This window comes from Thermobia domestica, chromosome 17 (assembly GCF_964235325.1).
Source record: "Thermobia domestica chromosome 17, izTheDome1.hap1.1, whole genome shotgun sequence".
NCBI lineage: Eukaryota > Metazoa > Arthropoda > Insecta > Zygentoma > Lepismatidae > Thermobia > Thermobia domestica.
The window spans coordinates 160,596,120-160,618,267 of record NC_137470.1 but is presented as its reverse complement, the minus strand read 5'-3'; the positions used below and the strand labels follow the sequence as shown (position 1 = coordinate 160,618,267).

Sequence of the window (22,148 nt, the reverse complement as noted above, 5' to 3'; positions counted from 1 at the left end):
ATGGCACGCTACTTGTTGATAAAAATTTTCCTCCGGGGCACTTCAGACACTTTACTTTTAAATTATGTCCACCATCATCCTCAGCTCTCAAGAAAAAAGTATTCTTTCAATTGTTCGAACGGTAAAATATTTTCGTTTTCCATCTTTATAAAAACAACACCAATCAAGGTAAAATAGACCACCGGTATCATTGCACTCCTAGTTCACTCACTGAATGTATTGATTTGGAGCTGTCAAAATCTACGACAAGATCTTCCAGGTGCTTGCAATCAGTACACGTGATTTCCCTGAGGCTGTCCTCATCTTCCAAAAACGGCAAGTGGCACTACGAACTTACGTTTCTCTGTGTGTCCGTGACGTTCGGTCACTGCCACACGTAGTTCATTGCTTCATTCTGGGAAATTCACTTAGAGGAAAGAAACATTTGTTTCCGAAAAAAATATACATATATTATAGTTACTCATTCGAAATGTAACGTGAGAAAAGTAACGCAAACTAGGTACGTTACTTAAAATTTTGTAACGCATTACCGTTACAGTTACTTTGGAAAAAATGTAACGTGTTACTAGGAAACGTTACTTAAAAAGTAACGTGTTACAAGTAACGCGTTACTTGCGTTACGTTACTTCCCAAGACTGGCAGGAGGTTCAATACCGCCTTCACAAAAGCTGCACTCACTTCTATCCTTAGCTAACAGGATCCAGTTTCTACTTTGTATTCTTATTTCTGTGAGATTCATCTCAATGTTGTCCTCCCATCTGCGTTTAGGTCTTCCTAATGGTCGTTTTTCGATTGGATTTAAAATTAAAACTTCGAAACCGTTCGTACTCTCTTCTATTCTTGCTACATGACCTGTCCACATAATATTAGTTAAACAGACTAAATTATGCAGTTCCTAGTTATGAAATTTTCGACATTTACCATTCTAATCCCTCTTGGGTCCAAGTATTCGCCTCAGAATTTTATTCTCAAGCACTTTCAGCGTGCGTTCTTCCCTCAAAGTAAGGGATCATGTTTTGTAACCATACAGCTCAACAGGCACAATTATCGTTTTATATATTTTAAACTTCAAATTCTTCAACAGTGTTCCCGAAGGCAAAAGAGTTTGGACTGAGCATAACACCAATTACCTCCTTTCAGTTGACTTTTTTTTTTTTTTTTTTTTTTTTTTTTTTTTTTTTTTAGTTTTGGGCTGTTAATATTGATCCTAGATATTTGAAAGTGTCTACTTTGTCGAAAGCATTATCTGATATTTTAACATATCCGTAATTTATATTATTACAGTGACGGCGAATTTCCATGCATTTACTTCCCAGCATTTACTTCTAAATTCATGTCCCTGCAAGCGTTTAATTTAAAAAATCCGAATTTCTTCCTATTGTCGTCATATCGTTCCTTATCAGATTGACGTCATCAGCATTAAGTGAATATACCTAGAAAATAATTCAGTATCAGTATAATCTCAATAAGTGACATGACACGGTGGTTCGGTGACACGGCTTGGGACCTCTGGTGCGTGGTACCCTGGTTCGATCTCCGTCCAAGTAAATTTGTGGTGGACAAACACTGTGTCCGTGGGCTTTCTCGGGATACTCCCGTTTCCTTCCACATTCTCATTCCACCAGGGGACGCGGTGGCTCAGTGGTAGAGCGTTGACTTCTGGTGCTTGGGGTCCCGGGTTCAAACGCTGCTCCAGCCATATGAAGTTTGCGGTGGACAAACACCGTGTGCGTGAGTTTTCTCAGGTTCTTCCGTTTCTTCCCACTTTCTTTATTCTACCATTTCATTCATCTCTCATCATCAACGTCTCCTTTAGCCTAACCAGCATAACCGTGGGACGTAAAACTCAAAATTTTCATTTCGCTTTTTTCTCATTCCACCAATTGTTTCTTCATTATTCATTTGTCTCAATCTCCTGTTTCCCTTAGCCAAACAAGCGTAATAAGCGTGGGACGTTAAACTGAAAGATCTCATCTTTTCAATAAGTGGCATTGTTCTCTTGCAGCCTCAATTTTTAGGACGTTTAGTTTACCAAAACTCCTTTATACAGGCGGGGGCGCGGTGGCTCAGTGGAGCGTTCACCTCCGGTGCTTGGGGTCTCTCATTCGATCCCAGCGCGCGTCGTGTGGACTTTGTGGTGGACAAACACCGTGCTCGTGGGTTTTCTCGGGGTTCTCCCGTTTCCTCCCACTTTCTTCATTTCACTAATTTCTTATTTTCATCGTCTCCTTTAGCCTAACCGGCATAACCGTGGGACGTTAAACTTAAAGATTTCATTCATGTTTTCCTTTATACAGGGTGACCCTATGAAACCTACCACATTTTAAAGACTAGTAAATCAAACGGTACTGCAGGTAGAAGTGTGTTTACTCTAAAACATAAAATGGTTTAAAACAGTTTGGAATTGCCTTTGCTCTGATCTGAAATGTGACAATTGGCAATACAATTTGAAGTCGTTTTGTGAAGGCTACACCTTGTAATTGCTCAATATTCTCAGACGTACGAGTTTTTTTTTTTTTTTGTTTGTTTTTGTTGTTGTTGTTGTTTTTTTAAGTCAGCTAGATTATTCTTATTATTTTAACACTGAGCTTGTTGGAGAATTCTCCATCCATTGCAAGTTAGTCTTCCAATCAGGATTTTTTTTTCATTACGTGTAATAGCAAACTTAAACCGAGAAGCTCTTTACACAGTAATCCCAGGACTACAGCTTTTAAGAAAACATTTCGACCACATATGCGCGATGAGCTCCTGACCAAAATAACGACTGAAAACTTCAGGAGGGCGCTGAACAAAAGGGATGAAAAATCCCCTCGCCCTTCCACTGACAGTACTTCAAAAGATAAAGAAGTGAGGGGGAGTTATTGGGTATTATTGACAATAACAGTATTGGGAATAAACCGAAAATTCCTTAATAAACGTGAATGCTATACCGGTATGTGTTTTGTTTACCTACCAGATAAACTGTTTGGAACAGAAAATGGAACTTGAGGAACCTCGCACTATCGTTGTAAGCGGAAGTAACGAAGTAACCTGTCTTCTCCACGCAAGAAGCTGGTTCAGTCCATTAAACAGTGGTCCTCTGTTTCTACTTTCATATGCAGTACTAATTTCAATTGACAGAGTCTCGTTCATGCCCTAATTATCGTACTGTAATGAATTTGACTTCTACAACAAGGTAATTAAGAGTAAACAGAGCCATCTTTACTACCGCTGTGAAGGATCAGGCTATCTGATACTTTAAGAAGTCAGAGCACCTTAAAAAAAAAAAAAGATGTATTAATTGATGTATGCAAGAGACTGTCTGTATAATTACGTCATAATTACTTGGCAGTTGTATATTGAAATATACTGAACGCCCCATACATCTCATCTATAAATAATATTATACTCATAGCTAGACAAAACAAGTCTAAGAAAATAATATTTTTGGGCTATATCTCATTAGTCATAATGTATATCATCTTCCTAATATCATAACTAAAATATTTATATTGGTATGAACTCACTCCTGGACAAGCGGATAGCATACGCGACTTTGTGTTGGAACCCCGGGTTCGATTTCCCACTTTTAAGCTGTAGGTCCCCGTCTAATATAGTCTTGCTGTTGAAAGGGACACTAAACACAAAATCGAATCAAAATAAAATAGAGGTAGACTTCAGAGCTCACGTGGTTCGGATTCCATGTTAAGCTGCAGGTCTTCGTCTCATATAGTCTCGCTGTTGAAAGGGACGCTAAACTCAAAATCGAACCAAAATGCTACTCCAATATTGCTCCGACACATTTCGCACGATACCTGGTCAAGTGTTATCCTTTGCTATGATAATGTCCATGCACAGACTGATCCCTTCTATTATTAATGTTTTATATCACATGAGAACATCACAAATTCATGGTACATTAACAACTGCTACTAGTCCGGAGAATATTTGTTCATTTTATTTGCATATGATAGTGGTAATGAGACTTTGTGGCCACCCTGTAGAATTTCTTTGTAGAATGTTCTCTAGAATAAGTAATAATTGTATCCATGATAAGTTTATTATTCTCATTTTAATTTTGTCCATCTTTTTCTACTTTCAGCGAAACAGACCAAGCATCGAGACGAAATTCCGCTGGGAAAGGAAAGGTAAGTGCAGAGACAAAATGGCGGAATATTCCTGTTGTTCTGTAAAAAGTTAATAATTCAAATATGAATAGAGATAATCACAAAATAATGATTGTCATTTCTAAAATATTTGTTTCAACAATGAAAAACTCCGTTGCTACGACCAAACATTGGGGCATTTCTTAAGAGGTACCATAACGGAGATATTAAAATACTGCTAATCTTACAGCAATTAGTTGATATCTTCAAATAGAAAAAAAGATAATCAAAATGTGGATCAAGAGCGCCCTAGACAATGTTATGTTGCATGAGGTACCGTTATCACGACTCACTTATCTGCTTTCGATTTCCAGCTATTTAGAAAATCGGCATTTATTTTCGCGTATTTAAATGGCTGCAAACGGAAAGCTACTAGGTGACTCATGACAATGGTACCTAATGCAAAATAACATTGTCTAGCGCGTTCTTGATCCACAAACAAAATTTCAAAAAATATACGGCGGCACGTTCTCCAATGGATGACTTACTTCGCCCTCCTGCGTTGCCAAGTTTATCATAGGATTTCTGGTTTCTACTAGCGCTTTAACATTAGATATTTCTTTTCATTGATACTAACACAGTAGTAGAAAATGGATCGATCTGGGCCAGACCTGGCTCAACTTAGGACAACTCACAAGCCACTGAGAAAATGACCACCGTGCACCGTGAGCCCACGGTCTTTTACGACCTCCATTTTAGGGGTGAATTCGTTCCCTTTTATGACCACTTTTAAGGGGGTGACCTCGTTCTCTTTTACGAGCACATTTTAGGGGGTGAACTCGTTCCCTTTTATGAGCATATTTTTCAACTCCTATGTTAATTACGAACACATAGAAGAGAAGATAACACATAACACTACGTAACATACAGCAGAACAGATAACACATAAGAGTACGTAACATAACAAGGGTGTATTCATTCTCTTTTATGAACATATTTTTCAACCCCTATTTTAACATAGGAGATAACACATAAGATTACGAACACATAGAAGAACAGATAACACATAAGACTACGTAACACACAGCAGAGCAGATAACACATAAGACTCGTTCTCTTTTACGACCTCCATTTTAAGGGGTGAATTCGTTCCCTTTTATGAGCACTTTTTCAACCCTTATTTTAACATAGGAGATAACACATAAGATTACGAACACATAGAAGAGAAGATAACACATAAAACTACGCAACACACAGCAGAGCAGATAACACATAAGAATATGAAACATAGCAAGGGTGTACTCGTTCCCTTTTATGAGCATATTTTCCAACCCCTATTCTGAACATAGTAGATAACACATAGAAGAGCAGATAACACATAGCACTATGTTAACATAGTAGGTAACATAAGATTACGAACATATATAAGAGCAGAAGACTACATAACATAGCAGGCCTCCATTTTAGGGGTGAACTCGTTCTCTTTTATGAGCATATTTTTCAACCCCTATTTTAACATAACAGAAATGACATAAGCATGTCCTCAAACTACTGACCATCGTGAACAAAGGTTAAACTCGAAAACGAAACAACATATCGAGGTGCTGTTTCCACATTTAGCAATTGGTCATCAAAAAAAGTACTGACCATCAAGGTCAAATGTCAAAACTCGAAAACGGAGCCACATACTCAGGTGCTGTTTCCACATTGAGTAATAGGTCATCAGGTACCACAAGTTCCAAAATAGTGGCCATCGAGGTCAAAGGTCAACATACTTAAAACCTAATTACTCGAAAATGGATCCACATATTGAGGTGGTGTTTCCACATTGAGTAATAGGTCATCAGGTACCACAAGTTCCAAAATAGTGGTCATCGAGGTCAAAGGTCAAAATACTTAAAACCCAATAACACGAAAACTGAGCCACATATTGAGATGCTGTTTTCAAATCTAGTAACTGGTCATCATCTACTACAAGTTCCAAAAATAATGATCATCAAGGTCAAAGGTCAAAATACTTAAAACCTAATAACTCAGAAACGGATCCACATATTGAGGTGCTGTTTCCAAATCTAGTAACTGGTCATCATCTACTACAAGTTCCAAAAATAATGACCATCGAGGTCAAAGGTCAAAGTACTTAAAACCTAATTACTCGGAAATGGATCCACATATTGAGGTGCTGTTTCCAAATCTAGTAACTGGTCATCAACTACTACAAGTTTCAAAATAATGATCATCGAGGTCAAAGGTCAACATACTTAAAACCTAATAACACGACAACTGAGCCACATATTGAGGTGCTGTTTCCACATTTAGTAATTGGTCATCATCTACTACAAGTTCCAAAAATAATGACCATCGAGGTCAAAGGTCAAAGTACTTAAAACCTAATTACTCGGAAATGGATCCACGTATTGAGGTGCTGTTTCCAAATCTGGTAATTGGTCATCAGGTACTACAAGTTTCAAAATAATGATCATCGAGGTCAAAGGTTAACATACTTAAAACCTAATAACACGAAAACTGAGCCACATATTGAGATGCTGTTTCCACATTTAGTAATCGACCACCAACTACTACAAGTTCCAAAAATAATGAATGCCCAATGAACCAACGAACGCGAATAACTCTTAAACAGAGCAACGTTTTGAGGTGCTGTTTCCAAATCTAGGAATACGTCATCAACTACTACATGTTCTGAAAACACTGACCATGGAGGTTAAAGGTCAAATATTTAAGCTTTAATAACTTTAAACAAAGCCTGTGTGACCTATTCAGTTTTGTACCAAGCAGAGAGAAGTGAAGAATGAAAACATATGACTGGCTTACTTCGAGAAAGAAAGCAACGATATACATTTTAACTAGCTGCGTATTTTAAATCATTTTGTACTATTTAAATAAACAATCGGATAAATTTAACCGGCTCAGAAGTTCAATACTATTTTGTACTCTTGAGTGAGCTTTCCAAGGACCATTTTTTAAACTAACTCAGAATTTCATTTCATTTTGTAATACTCAAATTTGGATGGAGTATTTAGTTTTGTTCGAACCAGAAAAATTTGATTGGATTATTTCCTTAGGTACCAACTGGAAAAAGTGAAGGGCCATTATTCAAATAAACGAAGGAATAGAGTATTTAGTTTTTGTACGAACTAGAAAAAAAGAAGTGAAGTATGAATAAAATTTAGGTGGACTATTTTCTTTTGTACCAACTGGAAAAGAGAAGAAGAGCTACTTTAACTAGCTCATTATGTACTGTTTAAGGAAACGAAAATTGACTATTTAACTAGCTCAGAATTTATGTAAGAATAATTTCGATGTTCTACTTTTTATACCAACGAGAAAAAAATGAACTAGCTGAATATACGAAATAATAAATTTAAGTGACCTATTCAATTTTGTACTACTCAAATAAACAATGGAGTATTTAGTTTTGCACCATTTTGGAGTATTCAAATAAACAAAGGAATTATAACTTGTGTCAACTCTAAAATTAATTAAACGAAGTAATGCATTTGAAAAACCGAAGTTGAGTATTTTATACCATTTTGTATTATTTCAACAAACAAAGGAATAAGCAAAACGAAGGCATAAATATGAGTGAGCTATTTAATTTTGTAGCTGAGTATTTTAACGAAAGAACAAAATTGTACTAACCAGAAAAAACCGAAGAAGGCCCATTTTAACTAACTGAGAATTTCTGTACCTTTTTGTACTATTTAAACAAACGATGGAGCAAATTTGAGTGGCCTGTTTTTTGTACTAACCAGAAAAATCGAAGAAGGTACCTTTATACTAGCTCAATGAACGAAAGAACAAATTTCGATGTTCTACTTTTTATACCAACGAGAAAAAAATGAACTAGCTGAATATACGAAAGAATAAATTTAAGTGACCTATTCAATTTTGTACCAATGAGAAATTTCATTTTTAACTGGTTCAGAATTTTACTACTCAAATAAACAATGGAATATTGTACCATTTTGGAGTTTTCAAATAAACAAAGGACTTTTATTTTGTGTCAACTTCAACAAACAAAAGGAAAAGCAAAAAAGGATCATTTTAACTAGTCTAATAAACGAAGGCATAAATATGAGTGAGCTATTTAATTTTGTAGCAACCAGGACTATTTTCTAACTAACTCAGAATTTCATTTCATTTTGTAATACTCAAATTTGGATGGAGTATTTAGTTTTGTTCGAACCAGAAAAATTTGATTGGATTATTTCCTTATGTACCAACTGGAAAAAGTGAAGGGTCATTAATCAAATAAACGAAGGAATAAATTTGGGTAGAATATTTAGTTTTGTACCTAGCAAAATAAGAAAAAGAATTGAAGAACGAATAAAATTTGGATGGACTATTTTCTTATGTACCAACAAAAAAAATGGAGCACCAGCGACAAAAAAGAAACCGAAGGAGGAATAAATTTGGGTGACCTAATGAGTTTTGTACTAAGCAGAAAAAAGCGAAGAATGTAAAATTTAAATAGCTCAGTATTTTTGTACTACTAAAATAAACGAAGGAATAAAACGGGGAAGGGCCATTTTATTTAATTTTGTAGTACTCAAAATATACAAAGATATAAATTTGTGTGACCCATTCAGTTTTGTACTAAGCAGAAAATTTGTTGGCTTTTTTAGAAAGACCATTTTATCTTTTTGTGCTCTACAAATAAACAGAGGAAAAGCAAAGAGAGACCATTTTATGTGCCTTTTGTAACGAAGAAACAATCCTGTTGCGAGTAGATCAATATGGCATTATTGCGACTTTCATTTTCGAATACATACGGATTAAGCCACTACGGCAAAAAAATACTACTCTCTCCTTATGCTTATTTGGAGCAGACTTAAGAGGACCAAGCATTAGAAACCCGCTAGTAGGGCGTCGATTCAGTAATCCATATTGGAGTATACCTTTTATACAACAAAACAAGCTTCTTAGCCCCACTCCAGAAATTAGAAAACAAATTCTTTCTTCTACGGTCTTCGGCATGCATTTTAGACCAAGGGCAGCAAGATTAATATTAAATAACACTTCTGCTGGATAGAAATTCGATTCTCTCGATCTTCTGCTTTATCCGGCAACTCCAATAAGCATCTGTAAATATTCTTTGATGTGTAAAATTGGATCCACTCATCAGTATAGTGGTTAAAGATAATTGCTTCCCATCTCGCAATACCCTGTAAACGCTTGTCCGAACAATGAAGAAAATCAATTAGATAGTTGTAAATTTTAATGGAAGAGTTACCTGTATTCTATCTAAGACAATCTACACCCACGGAATCATCGTTATTACAAATAGTGTTAATAGGCATGTTTTTCTATTGGCACATCCTAGTACTGCTCAATTATATCTCCCAAATACTGTACATCTCTTGCCCATTTAATTTAGCCTTAAATCTGAGAAATTGGATCGTATAAATGTGTTCGCAGAATGGCGGTGTAATTGTTATCTTTTCCTAATAACTCTCTTAGAGATCATTATTGCTGGTAGACTACAATACACCTTTAAAACCTATTCTCATTCGAAAAATAAACTGCACTATTACAGACTATTATAAGTGCAGTACAATACCACTATTAATTGGAAATTCTTGTTATCGAAGGCTACTCCAACTAAGCATAAGGAGAAAGTAGTATTTTTTTTTGCCATAATGGATTATTCTGTATGTATAGCTTTATTGTGAGAAATACCATTTGTTATTCTTTTTCACCAAGTTTCCAAATACCGCGAGGTCCAACAGATAGGTATCAGGAGATACCGCAAAAAGGCCAGTTTTACCACATCGTGTAAAGCAACCAAGTAAATCTGCAATCTGGATACTTGGCCTGAACTCGCACACATGATTCCAAAACTTTAATAACTCATCCAAAGTGTCCTGCGTTCCCCCATAGCGAAAGAAGCGATAATATCTATCCATCAAATAATTCTCTACCACATCGTTATAGTGTGCATTATGCTCAACAAAACATGGCTGTATACCATTATGTAACCGAAAATATCTAATAGTAGACCATTACGTTGTACCACAGGGAAATGAAAAAACAGTAACTCACACAACCAAGTATGTGTTAAAGTTTTTAGTTGTTAATACAAAAGTAAAGAAGCCTTAGTGCAAAACTAAATATTCTACACCTTCTCGGTGGTACTAAATAGTACAAAATACTTAAATTGATACAATGGTACAAAACTAAATTCCTTCACTTTTCGCAGCTGGTACAAAAGAAAATATTCCATTCAAATTTTATTTATTCTTCACTCCTTTTTTCCCGGTACAAAACTAAATTCCTTCGTTTATTTGAGTAGTGCATTTCCATACATTTGTTTAAACAGCACACGATAATATAATAAAATGGCATATCTTGTTCGTACATATGTCACTCAAATTCATTTATTCTTCCCTTTGACCTCTAAAATGATAATAATAATGATTTAAAATTTAATTATCCATTTTTTCACACTCTCTCTTTATCTCTACTTAATTAAAAAAACTATCGTTTCTACTACTACAGTATTTACTCATATGGAACTGTCTCAAAATTATCTATTCGTTTTCTTTTCTTAGATGTGGATAATTTCCAAGTAAAGCTGCCGGATAAAGCAGAAGATCGAGAGAATCGAATTTCTATCCAGCAGAAGTGTTATTTAATATTAATCTTGCTGCCCTTGGTCTAAAATGCATGCCGAAGACCGTAGAAGAAAGAATTTGTTTTCTAATTTCTGGAGTGGGGCTAAGAAGCTTGTTTTGTTGTATAAAAGGTATACTCCAATATGGATTACTGAATCGACGCCCTACTAGCGGGTTTCTAATGCATAAGGAGAGAGTAGTATTTTTTTGCCGTAGTGGCTTAATCCGTATGTATTCGAAAATGAAAGTCGCAATAATGCCATATTGATCTACTCGCAACAGGATTAGTTAAAATGAACCTCCTTCAAATTTGTTTCTTCGTTACAAAAGGCACATAAAATGGTCTCTCTTTGCTTTTCCTCTGTTTATTTGTAGAGCACAAAAAGATAAAATGGTCTTTCTAAAAAAGCCAACAAATTTTCTGCTTAGTACAAAACTGAATGGGTCACACAAATTTATATCTTTGTATATTTTGAGTACTACAAAATTAAATAAAATGGCCCTTCCCCGTTTTATTCCTTCGTTTATTTTAGTAGTACAAAAATACTGAGCTATTTAAATTTTACATTCTTCGCTTTTTTCTGCTTAGTACAAAACTCATTAGGTCACCCAAATTTATTCCTCCTTCGGTTTCTTTTTTGTCGCTGGTGCTCCATTTTTTTTGTTGGTACATAAGAAAATAGTCCATCCAAATTTTATTCGTTCTTCAATTCTTTTTCTTATTTTGCTAGGTACAAAACTAAATATTCTACCCAAATTTATTCCTTCGTTTATTTGATTAATGACCCTTCACTTTTTCCAGTTGGTACATAAGGAAATAATCCAATCAAATTTTTCTGGTTCGAACAAAACTAAATACTCCATCCAAATTTGAGTATTACAAAATGAAATGAAATTCTGAGTTAGTTAGAAAATAGTCCTGGTTGCTACAAAATTAAATAGCTCACTCATATTTATGCCTTCGTTTATTAGACTAGTTAAAATGATCCTTTTTTGCTTTTCCTTTTGTTTGTTGAAGTTGACACAAAATAAAAGTCCTTTGTTTATTTGAAAACTCCAAAATGGTACAATATTCCATTGTTTATTTGAGTAGTAAAATTCTGAACCAGTTAAAAATGAAATTTCTCATTGGTACAAAATTGAATAGGTCACTTAAATTTATTCTTTCGTATATTCAGCTAGTTCATTTTTTTCTCGTTGGTATAAAAAGTAGAACATCGAAATTTGTTCTTTCGTTCATTGAGCTAGTATAAAGGTACCTTCTTCGATTTTTCTGGTTAGTACAAAAAACAGGCCACTCAAATTTGCTCCATCGTTTGTTTAAATAGTACAAAAAGGTACAGAAATTCTCAGTTAGTTAAAATGGGCCTTCTTCGGTTTTTTCTGGTCTCACTCATATTTATGCCTTCGTTTTGCTTATTCCTTTGTTTGTTGAAATAATACAAAATGGTATAAAATACTCAACTTCGGTTTTTCAAATGCATTACTTCGTTTAATTAATTTTAGAGTTGACACAAGTTATAATTCCTTTGTTTATTTGAATACTCCAAAATGGTGCAAAACTAAATACTCCATTGTTTATTTGAGTAGTACAAAATTGAATAGGTCACTTAAATTTATTATTTCGTATATTCAGCTAGTTCATTTTTTTCTCGTTGGTATAAAAAGTAGAACATCGAAATTATTCTTACATAAATTCTGAGCTAGTTAAATAGTCAATTTTCGTTTCCTTAAACAGTACATAATGAGCTAGTTAAAGTAGCTCTTCTTCTCTTTTCCAGTTGGTACAAAAGAAAATAGTCCACCTAAATTTTATTCATACTTCACTTCTTTTTTTCTAGTTCGTACAAAAACTAAATACTCTATTCCTTCGTTTATTTGAATAATGGCCCTTCACTTTTTCCAGTTGGTACCTAAGGAAATAATCCAATCAAATTTTTCTGGTTCGAACAAAACTAAATACTCCATCCAAATTTGAGTATTACAAAATGAAATGAAATTCTGAGTTAGTTTAAAAAATGGTCCTTGGAAAGCTCACTCAAGAGTACAAAATAGTATTGAACTTCTGAGCCGGTTAAATTTATCCGATTGTTTATTTAAATAGTACAAAATGATTTAAAATACGCAGCTAGTTAAAATGTATATCGTTGCTTTCTTTCTCGAAGTAAGCCAGTCATATGTTTTCATTCTTCACTTTTCTCTGCTTGGTACAAAATTGAATAGGTCACACAGGTTTTGTTTAAAGTTATTAAGGCTTAAATATTTAACCATTAACCTCCATGGTCAGTGTTTTCAGAACATGTAGTAGTTGATCACCTATTACTAGATTTGGAAACAGCACCTCAATACGTTGCTCCGTTTTCGAGTTATTAGGTTTTAAGTATTTTGACCTTGGACCTCGATGACCATTATTTTGGAACATGTAGCACCTGATGACCAATTACTAAATGTGGAAACACCACTTCGATATTTGGCTCCGTTTACAAGCTCTCGATGGTCATTATTTTGGAACTTGCAGTGATTGATGAACTATTACTAAATGTGGAAACACCACCTCAATATTTGGCTCCGTTTTCGAGTTTGACGTTTGACCTCGATAGTCATTATTTTGGAACTTGTGGCACCTGATGACCAATTACTAAATGTGGAAACACCATCTCAATATGTGGCTCCGTTTTCAAGTTTTTAGGTTTTAAGTATGTTGACCTTTGACCTCGATGGCCACTATTTTTGATATTTCTAGTAGTTGATGAACTATTACTGAATGTGAAAACAGCATCTCAATATTTGGCTCCGTTTTCGAGTTATTGGGTTTTAAGTATGTTGACCTTTGACCCAGACGATCATTATTTTGGAACTTGTAGTAGTTGGTGACCAGTTACTAGATTTGGAAACAGCATCTCAATATTTTGCTCAGTTTTCGAGTTATTAGGTTTTAAGTATGTTGACCTTTGACCTTGGGGGACATTATTTTGGAACTTGTAGTAGTTGGTGACCAATTACTAGATTTGGAAACAGCACTTCAATATATGGCTCAGTTGTCGAGTTATTAGGTTTTAAGTATGTTGACCTTTGACCTCGATGGCCACTATTTTGGAACTTGTAGTAGTTGGTGGTCGATTACTAAATGTGGAAACAGCACCTCAGTATGTGGATCCATTTTCGAGTTATTGGGTTTTAAGTATTTTGACCTTTGACCTCGATGGCCACTATTTTGGAACTTGTAGTAGTTGATGACCAGTTACTAGATTTGGAAACAGCACCTCAATATGTTGTTTCGTTTTCGAGTTTGACCTTTTGTTCACGATGGCCAGTAGTTTGAGGACATGCTTATGTCATTTCTACTATGTTAAAATGTTCAAAATAGGGGTTGAAAAAGTGCTCATAAAAGGGAACGAGTTCACCCTAAAAATGGAGGTCGTAAAAGAGAACGAATCTTATGTATTATCTGCTCTCCTATGTAATTTCATTAGGGGTGGAAAAATGGTCATCAAAGAGAATGAATGAATACACCATATAAAATGATTATCTGTAGACCGTGGGTGTTCGATTGTAATCTTTGCTCGTTATGTTAAAATAAGGGTTGAAAAATATGCTCATAAAAGAGAACGAGTTCACCCCTAAAATGGAGGCCTGATATGTTATGTAGTCTTCTGCTCTTATATGTTATAATCTTATGTTACCTACTATGTTAACATAGTGCTATGTGTTATCTGCTCTTCTATGTGTTATCTACTATGTTCAGAATAGGGGTTGGAAAATATGCTCATAAAAGGGAACGAGTACACCCTTGCTATGTTTCATATTCTTATGTGTTATCTGCTCTGCTGTGTGTTGCGTAGTTTTATGTGTTATCTTCTCTTCTATGTGTTCGTAATCTTATGTGTTATCTCCTATGTTAAAATAAGGGTTGAAAAAGTGCTCATAAAAGGGAACGAATTCACCCCTTAAAATGGAGGTCGTAAAAGAGAACGAGTCTTATGTGTTATCTGCTCTGCTGTGTGTTACGTAGTCTTATGTGTTATCTGTTCTTCTATGTGTTCGTAATCTTATGTGTTATCTCCTATGTTAAAATAGGGGTTGAAAAATATGTTCATAAAAGAGAATGAATACACCCTTGTTATGTTACGTACTCTTATGTGTTATCTGTTCTGTTGTGTGTTACGTAGTGTTATGTGTTATCTGTTCTTCTATGTGTTCGTAATTAACATAGGAGTTGAAAAATATGCTCATAAAAGGGAATGAATACACCCCCTAAAATGGAGGTCGTAAAAGACCGTGTGTAATTTCTGCTATGTTAAAATAGGGGTTGGAAAATAAGCCATGTTCTTTTATTAGCTGTGCTATGTATTATCTGTTTTGCTGTGTGTTCATAATCTCAGTGTAATTTCTGCTATGGTAAAATAGGGGTTGGAAAATAAGCCATGTTCTTTTATTAGCTGTGCTATGTATTATCTGTTCTGCTGTATGTTACGTAGTGTTATGTGTTATCTTCTCTTCTATGTGTTCGTAATTTCTGCTATATTAAAATAAGGGCTCATAAAAGGGAATGAGTTCACCCCCTAAAATGGAGGTCGTAAAAGAGAACGAGGTCACCCCCTTAAAAGTGCTCGTAAAAGGGAACGAATTCACCCCTAAAATGGAGGTCGTAAAAGGCCGTGGGCTCACGGTGCACGGTGGTCATTTTCTCAGTGGCTTGTGAGTTGTCCTAAGTTGGCTCAGGTCTGTTCCAGATCGATCCATTTTCTACTACTTAACACTCAGAACAAAATAAGAAACGAATTAACTTTTTAAAGAACCGTGTGCCCTGTTGTCATTTCTTGAGTATTCTACTGTGACGCACATTGAGTATCCTCCCTACCCTAACGAAAGGGGTAAACTCATTTTTGTTGTTGTTGTTGTTGTTGTTGGGATGGAGAAGAAATGTTTGCTTGTTTGTGGATAAGTGTGTATGAGCAGTGTTGCCAGATTGAGGTACAAGTAGCGGATTGAGTGAGTTTGTAAGTGCCGTCGTTACCAAAATTTCAAATTGTGCGACACGCAACATTTCGTTCTACTTTTAAATATTAGCAGGCTATAACTCTTAAGAGGGCTAATCACTGCGAAATTAAAATACCATTAATTTTACAATAATTATGCGATATCTTCAAATAGTTCAAAGATAATCGAAATGTGCAACAAAAACGCCCTAGATAATATTATCTTGCATGAGGTGCCGTTATCACGAGTCACCTAGTAGCTTTCCGTTTGCAGCCATTTAAAAACGTGAGAATAAATGCCGATTTTCTAAATGGCTGGAAATCGAAAGCAGATAAGTGAGTCATGATATTGGTATCTCATGTAAAATAATATTGTCCACTGCACCCTTGCTCCACATTTCGATTATCTTTTATCTATTTAAAGATATCACATACTTACTCTAAAATAAGCGGTATTTTAATTTCGCCGTGATAAGGCCTCTTAAGAATGCACTACTCTCTTACTTTCATACATGAAATCACCAATTATTAATTTTATATAATATAATGCAAGTTTTGTTTATTTAGTATTCTATTCATAATGAACAATAGTTTTACTAGAACTAACATATTCGATTCTAGTTTAATTTTTGTTTTAATATATTGTAATCTCCAGATCTGACAAGATGAGACTTTTGTCGAGTTTGTGCTATTGCAATATCTATGACCCTGCTGCTGTCTCAGTTAAGGTTAGTGTAAAGGGACAAGTTTTGCCGATAATTGTCACTGCAGTTTTCGTCTCTCTCCCATGTATTTTTTCATCTTTTACGAAAATTTATAATTTCTCTTACAAATTTCAACCTAGAGACTTCAAATGTTTAGAGAAGGAACTTCATAACCTATTAAAGGGGACAACCCGTGCCGATTTTTTTATTTAGAATTTTCTTCATTGTTGAAACAGTTCCGTTGTTAAAGGTTTCGATATCCATTTCAACAATCAAGTCATTTCAACAATGAAGAAAATTCTAAATAAAAAATCGGCACGGATTGTTCCCTTTAATAGGTTATGAAGTTCCTTCTCTAAAACTTTGAAGTCTGTAGGTTGAGGTTTGTAAGAGAAATCGTGAATTTTTGTGCACGGTAAAAAGAAATACATGGGAGAGATATGAAGACTGTAGTGCCATCTATCGGCAAAACTTGTCAATTTAAACCAACCTTAATGTCGAAGCCTAATAGTTGTACGGAGCTGTGTACACATGAAATTCGCAAATTTAATTGTGTGACTGTATTACCCATACTAACATAATGAGTGAGTAGAGTTACAAAATAAAATAAAATAAAATAAAATAAAATAAAATAAAATAAAATAAAATAAAATAAATTCCAAAATTTATGACTCCCAGATAAAGAAAATGAAATGAAATGAAATATTTAAGTTTTACGTCCCATGCTTATGCCGGTTAGGCTAAAGGACACGGTGATGATGAGTAATGAATGAAATGGTGAAATGAAGAAAGTGGGAGGAAACGGGAGAACCCCGAGAAAATCCACGCCCACGGTGTTTGTCCACCACAAAGTTCACTTGGCGGGAGCTGGGATCGAACCCGGGACCTCCCAGATAAAGAATATAGCAAATGAATTAAAGAGGTGAGAAATAACAGTGATGAATCGTCTGTAAAGATTCTAAGGTGTATTTCAGAGCCCAGAAAAATTACTTTAGTAAACATGTCTTCTTGGAAATCAGAAAGGTCGCTTATTTTATACTATCACCAACTGTTCAGTTCATCCAATTCATTCATTGAACTCTCTTAGCTGTGTGTGGGTCAGTAGACTTCGATTCTTAAGTCAGTTGAACTTTGTAAGCATGAGCGTGTAAATATTTCGTGAGAATATGCTGTAGAGAGCTTCTCAAAATGTGCAATTCTTGACTATGGTATCGAATTGATTTTCCTGGATTCTCAGCAACACACACTTACAAACTACTTCGATGTTTTGTGTTGAACTACTTGTTGAAGGACAGCCAGGGTGTTTTAAGATCACTAATTGATGTAGTCTCCCTATTTTTCATTAATCTCTTTACAGATGATGAAGTTAAATCACTATTTCGAACATATTTTGTACGAAAATTGCGAATTATAAACCACTCTTGCTATCTCTTATAATTAGCATATTTGCCCTATAGTACTCTCAACGGGTCGGGTTGAAGACCGACCCGACCCGACCCGTGATCCGATCCGATTGACCTGACCCGACAACCCGACCCGATTGACCCGACAACCCGACCCGATTGACCCGACAACCCGACCCGAGCTGACCCGATTGACCCGAGTAGCCTGACCCGACAACCCGACCCGAGTTGACCCGACCCGACCCGATCTGTAACCCGACCCGTTTGATATAGATTTAGTTCAAAATAGATTTATGGCTTCTATAAAATCAATTGAAAATTGTTATTTTTAATTAGGCAGGTAGTGAAAAACAGCAGCTTTCGACTCCAGCCGAGTTTAAGCTCAACCTAAACTCAGTTGACCAAAGTGAACTGACCCGACTGACCCGACCTGACAACCCGACCCGAGCTGACCCGACTGACCCGACCGGACTGTTTGGGAGCACTACCCTATAGTGAACAGTTTTGAAACCGGAAATCGTATATTTCAACCACTTCCGGTTTGAATAGAATAATAAGGGTGAGAACTAAACCCATTTTTGGAACGATAAACCCACATCAAAGCGCCGTTTCTTGCTATCTCTTGTCGATTTTGCTTTATGGAGATCAATGTTAAAACCGAAAATTGTAGCAGGTTTCTACTACTTCTGGTTTTAGTAGTGCAACCAGGGCCAGTCCTCAGTTCTACCATATGTGCAATACGTGCATTTGCACGGGTTTGGCAAGTTTCGAGAGGCGCCAAAATCTGTCATGAATATATTATCTATATATATAAAAGAGAACGTACAAAATTTTGTCCGCTCATCACGCTAATACGGCTGAACCAATTTCTTTCATTTTTGGGGGGTTATTAGGATTTGGACCCTAGATGGTTTTTATCATATCACTTTAATTTTTAATTACCAGTGTCTTGAGATAATTGACCATTCAAGTGTCCATAACGTACAAATCCTTTGTTATTAGTTCATCATAGGTAAAAATAAACGTATTTATATGCAACCCGCATGACCGTGTCACTCGGCGGGTTAACATAAATGACAGGCGATATACAGCGGAAAATAGCTTGAATCTTCTGTTTAAAATTTTTTAATTGATTTGCTTATTTTTACAGACACTTTTACAATATGCCAGCACCGGGATGACCGCAGCGAAGCGGGGCGGGTTAACATAAATGACAGGCGATATAATGTTAAGATTTACTGCAATCTTCTATGGTTTTTATCATATCACTTGAAAGCGAAAAAGTAAAAATTATCTAAGTAACAAAGTTTATTGCGTTCCGGGGTGACCGCAGCGAAGCGGGGTGAACGCTGCTAGTTTAAAATAAAAAAAATCTTGTTGACACAGACTTCGTGATGATGGTAGTTAAATTTACTAAGCTGACCTTCTATTTGAATACTACATTCATAAATCATGTTTAGGTCGATTAGTTTAAGGTCACAAGGACAGTGCTAAAGCAAATGATTATACAAATTCCAGCGTGAATTGCTTGACTCTTGCCAAATACAAGAATTCAATTCTCGAACAGTAGCGAACAGATGTTCCATTTAGTTAGTTATCACAGTTTTGATATGAAAACTAGTCTTGCCTGTGTCACAAACACGTTCCTTATCATTGAAGGTTAAAACGAGTTTGTTTTATTATTTTGTAACAGGTGTAGAAGGAAAGTGAATAAATAAAGATAAAAGAGCTAGTTGCACTGGAATTGCAAACTGATAAATTGAGATTGAAACTCGATATTGAATACTATAATTCCTCAGCAGGTGTGTTTGCTTTATCTTTCACTAATATAAAAGATTATTATTTAATAAAAAAAACAGACACAACGACATTGTATTTGCACTGTTTAAACCTTTCTGAGTGCGAGTGTTTTTCCCTCCCCTTTGCTGTTCATGATGGAATGTTTCTACCATATCTGAAATCGTGCCTTTTAAGATGTCTTCTTTCTGGGAAACGGAGCGGCAAATTATGCCATTTCATGGGGCATCAAATTGCCTAGGGCCGGCCCTGAATGTATCCATTCAAAAATCAATTTGTACTTGCCGGTTTTGCTCTGATATATTTCGTCAGTTAGACGGAGGAACTAACATAGCTGTTCTATCAGCTAAAAAGATAAGTACACGCGTATATGTTGGCATGTTAGAAAGTACGTTCTAAGAAACTACGGAAGTGTTAACGCCGAATTCACGCAGAGTTAAGATTAACCGTGTTTGGGAGAACGCTACAGATGTTGGATATTCGTGCTTCTTTTCTCTTCTAATTAAACACGAATAAAGTTGATGTGAATAATTGACCCAGTGGTTGTGGTTTTAACCCATTGCGTCAGCTACTGTTTGCATAACTACCGCTAGAATACATGTGATCACAAACACAGATGTTACACTGACACATATATGGATCTACCACACATCCTGAAAAGAAAAAAAATCACATTCTTTGTTGGTAAGGATTCTTCTAAGCTTATAAGACTACAATGTTGAATATTTAACGTACTTCTATATTTATTTTTTGTTCTTCGTTTGTTTTAATTTTTAAAAAATCAACCACAAATACAGCATACATCGTACGCCAGTGGTTCCCAATCTTGTTTATCTCTCGCCCACTTTCGTGAACCCTGCACACTTCAAGCTCACCTCCTTGCCGCTCGTTCGTCTGAACCATTCCAGATATAACATCCAGTTCTCAAGAATTCGATAATAATAATAATAATAATAATAATAATAATAATAATAATAATAATAATAATAATAATAATAATAATAATAATAATAATAATAATAATAATAAATTTATTTCCAACAAAACTTCTGCATACCATGCAGTATTACCTTTTACCAGTTTGTTCTTAATGGGATCACACTTCTTACTCAATAGATAAAAAGGGGGCACGGTGACCCAGTAGTGGAGCGCTTGCCTCTGAAGCGTGGGTTCTTTGGTTCGATCCCCGTCAAATAAGTTTGTGGTGGACAACATTGTATATGTGGGATTTTTCGAGATACTCCCGTTCCATCTCTATTCACATTCCACCAATTCTTTCATCATCGTTCATTTGCCTTCATCATCCCCTCTCCCTTAGCCTAAATGACATAATCATGGAATTTTGAACTGAAATATTTCATTTCATTTCAATAGTTAAAAAGATATTTTGTGTCTGAACATCAATTAATTTATAGTCTCTTTGTCACAACATTCGAAATACTTAAAAAAAAAATTGCTAATGTAGTTTATTACCGTCAATAGCTTGCGTCCTCCTCGCTCGCTGTTCAGGTCCCCCAGGTTGGGAACCATTGTCGTAAGCGATCAACGAAATTTCTTCACCATGCTTGGCATGCTGGTCCATCTTGACAGACTTAGTGCGTCTATGATATAAAAGGTGGCCCAAAAGTAGATATACCCCCCTGCATTGATCAAGTATAACATTCTAGCTTGTGGGTTTATTTGCTTCGGCTGTTCCGGGCTTAAGATGTAAGTAAAAAGACATTAAGAACAAATAATAAAGAAGCTAGGTCTACATGTTTGATAACAATAAGAAATGATATAAAATACAGTGAGCTGACCAGTACGGGACTGTATACCTACTTTTGGGCCACCCTGTACAGTAAAGCTAGAATTATCTACGAGCGGATGATCCGCAGTGCGAATTGTCCATGAGTGGCGCGATTTTTTTAATCCTATAAATACAATAATCCAAGCCAAGAACCAGGAAAATACAATAGGCCCTACAATGCAAAGGTCAAAAATTACTGACTTTTTTTGTTTACTGTACTTTATTTTAATGTTTTACACACAGCACAAAAGTATTTTAAAAGTTTTATTATGTACTAGCAGCGTTCACCCCGCTTCGCTGCGGTCACCCCGGAACGCAATAAACTTTGTTACTTAGATAATTTTTACTTTTTCGCTTTCAAGTGATATGATAAAAACCATAGAAGATTGCAGTAAATGTTAACATTATATCGCCTGTCATTTATGTTAACCCGCCCCGCTTCGCTGCGGTCACCCCGGAACGCAATAAACGTTGTTACTTAGATAATTTTTACTTTTTCGCTTTCAAGTGATATGATAAAAACCATAGTAGATTGCAGTAAATCTTAACATTATATCGCCTGTCATTTATGTTAACCCGCCGAGTGACACGGTCATGCGGGTTGCATATAAATACGTTTATTTTTACCTATGATGAACTAACAAAGGATTTGTACGTTATGGACACTTGAATGGTCAATTATCTCAAGACACTGGTAATTAAAAATTAAAGTGATATGATAAAAACCATCTAGGGTCCAAATCCTAATAACCCCCC

At 35.6% G+C, this 22,148-nt stretch overlaps 1 protein-coding gene across 2 annotated transcripts in view; it reads left to right on the top strand.

Moving 5' to 3' along the window:
- The window catches only part of Fhos (Formin homology 2 domain containing), a 792,187-nt gene that overhangs the window by 159,198 nt on the left and 610,841 nt on the right, over positions 1–22,148 (top strand). For both annotated transcript variants that reach the window (XM_081744509.1, XM_081744508.1), the window contains exon 4: positions 4,082–4,127. In XM_081744509.1, the coding sequence (XP_081600635.1) occupies positions 4,082–4,127 (46 nt within the window). The remainder of the gene's footprint in view (positions 1–4,081; positions 4,128–22,148) is intronic.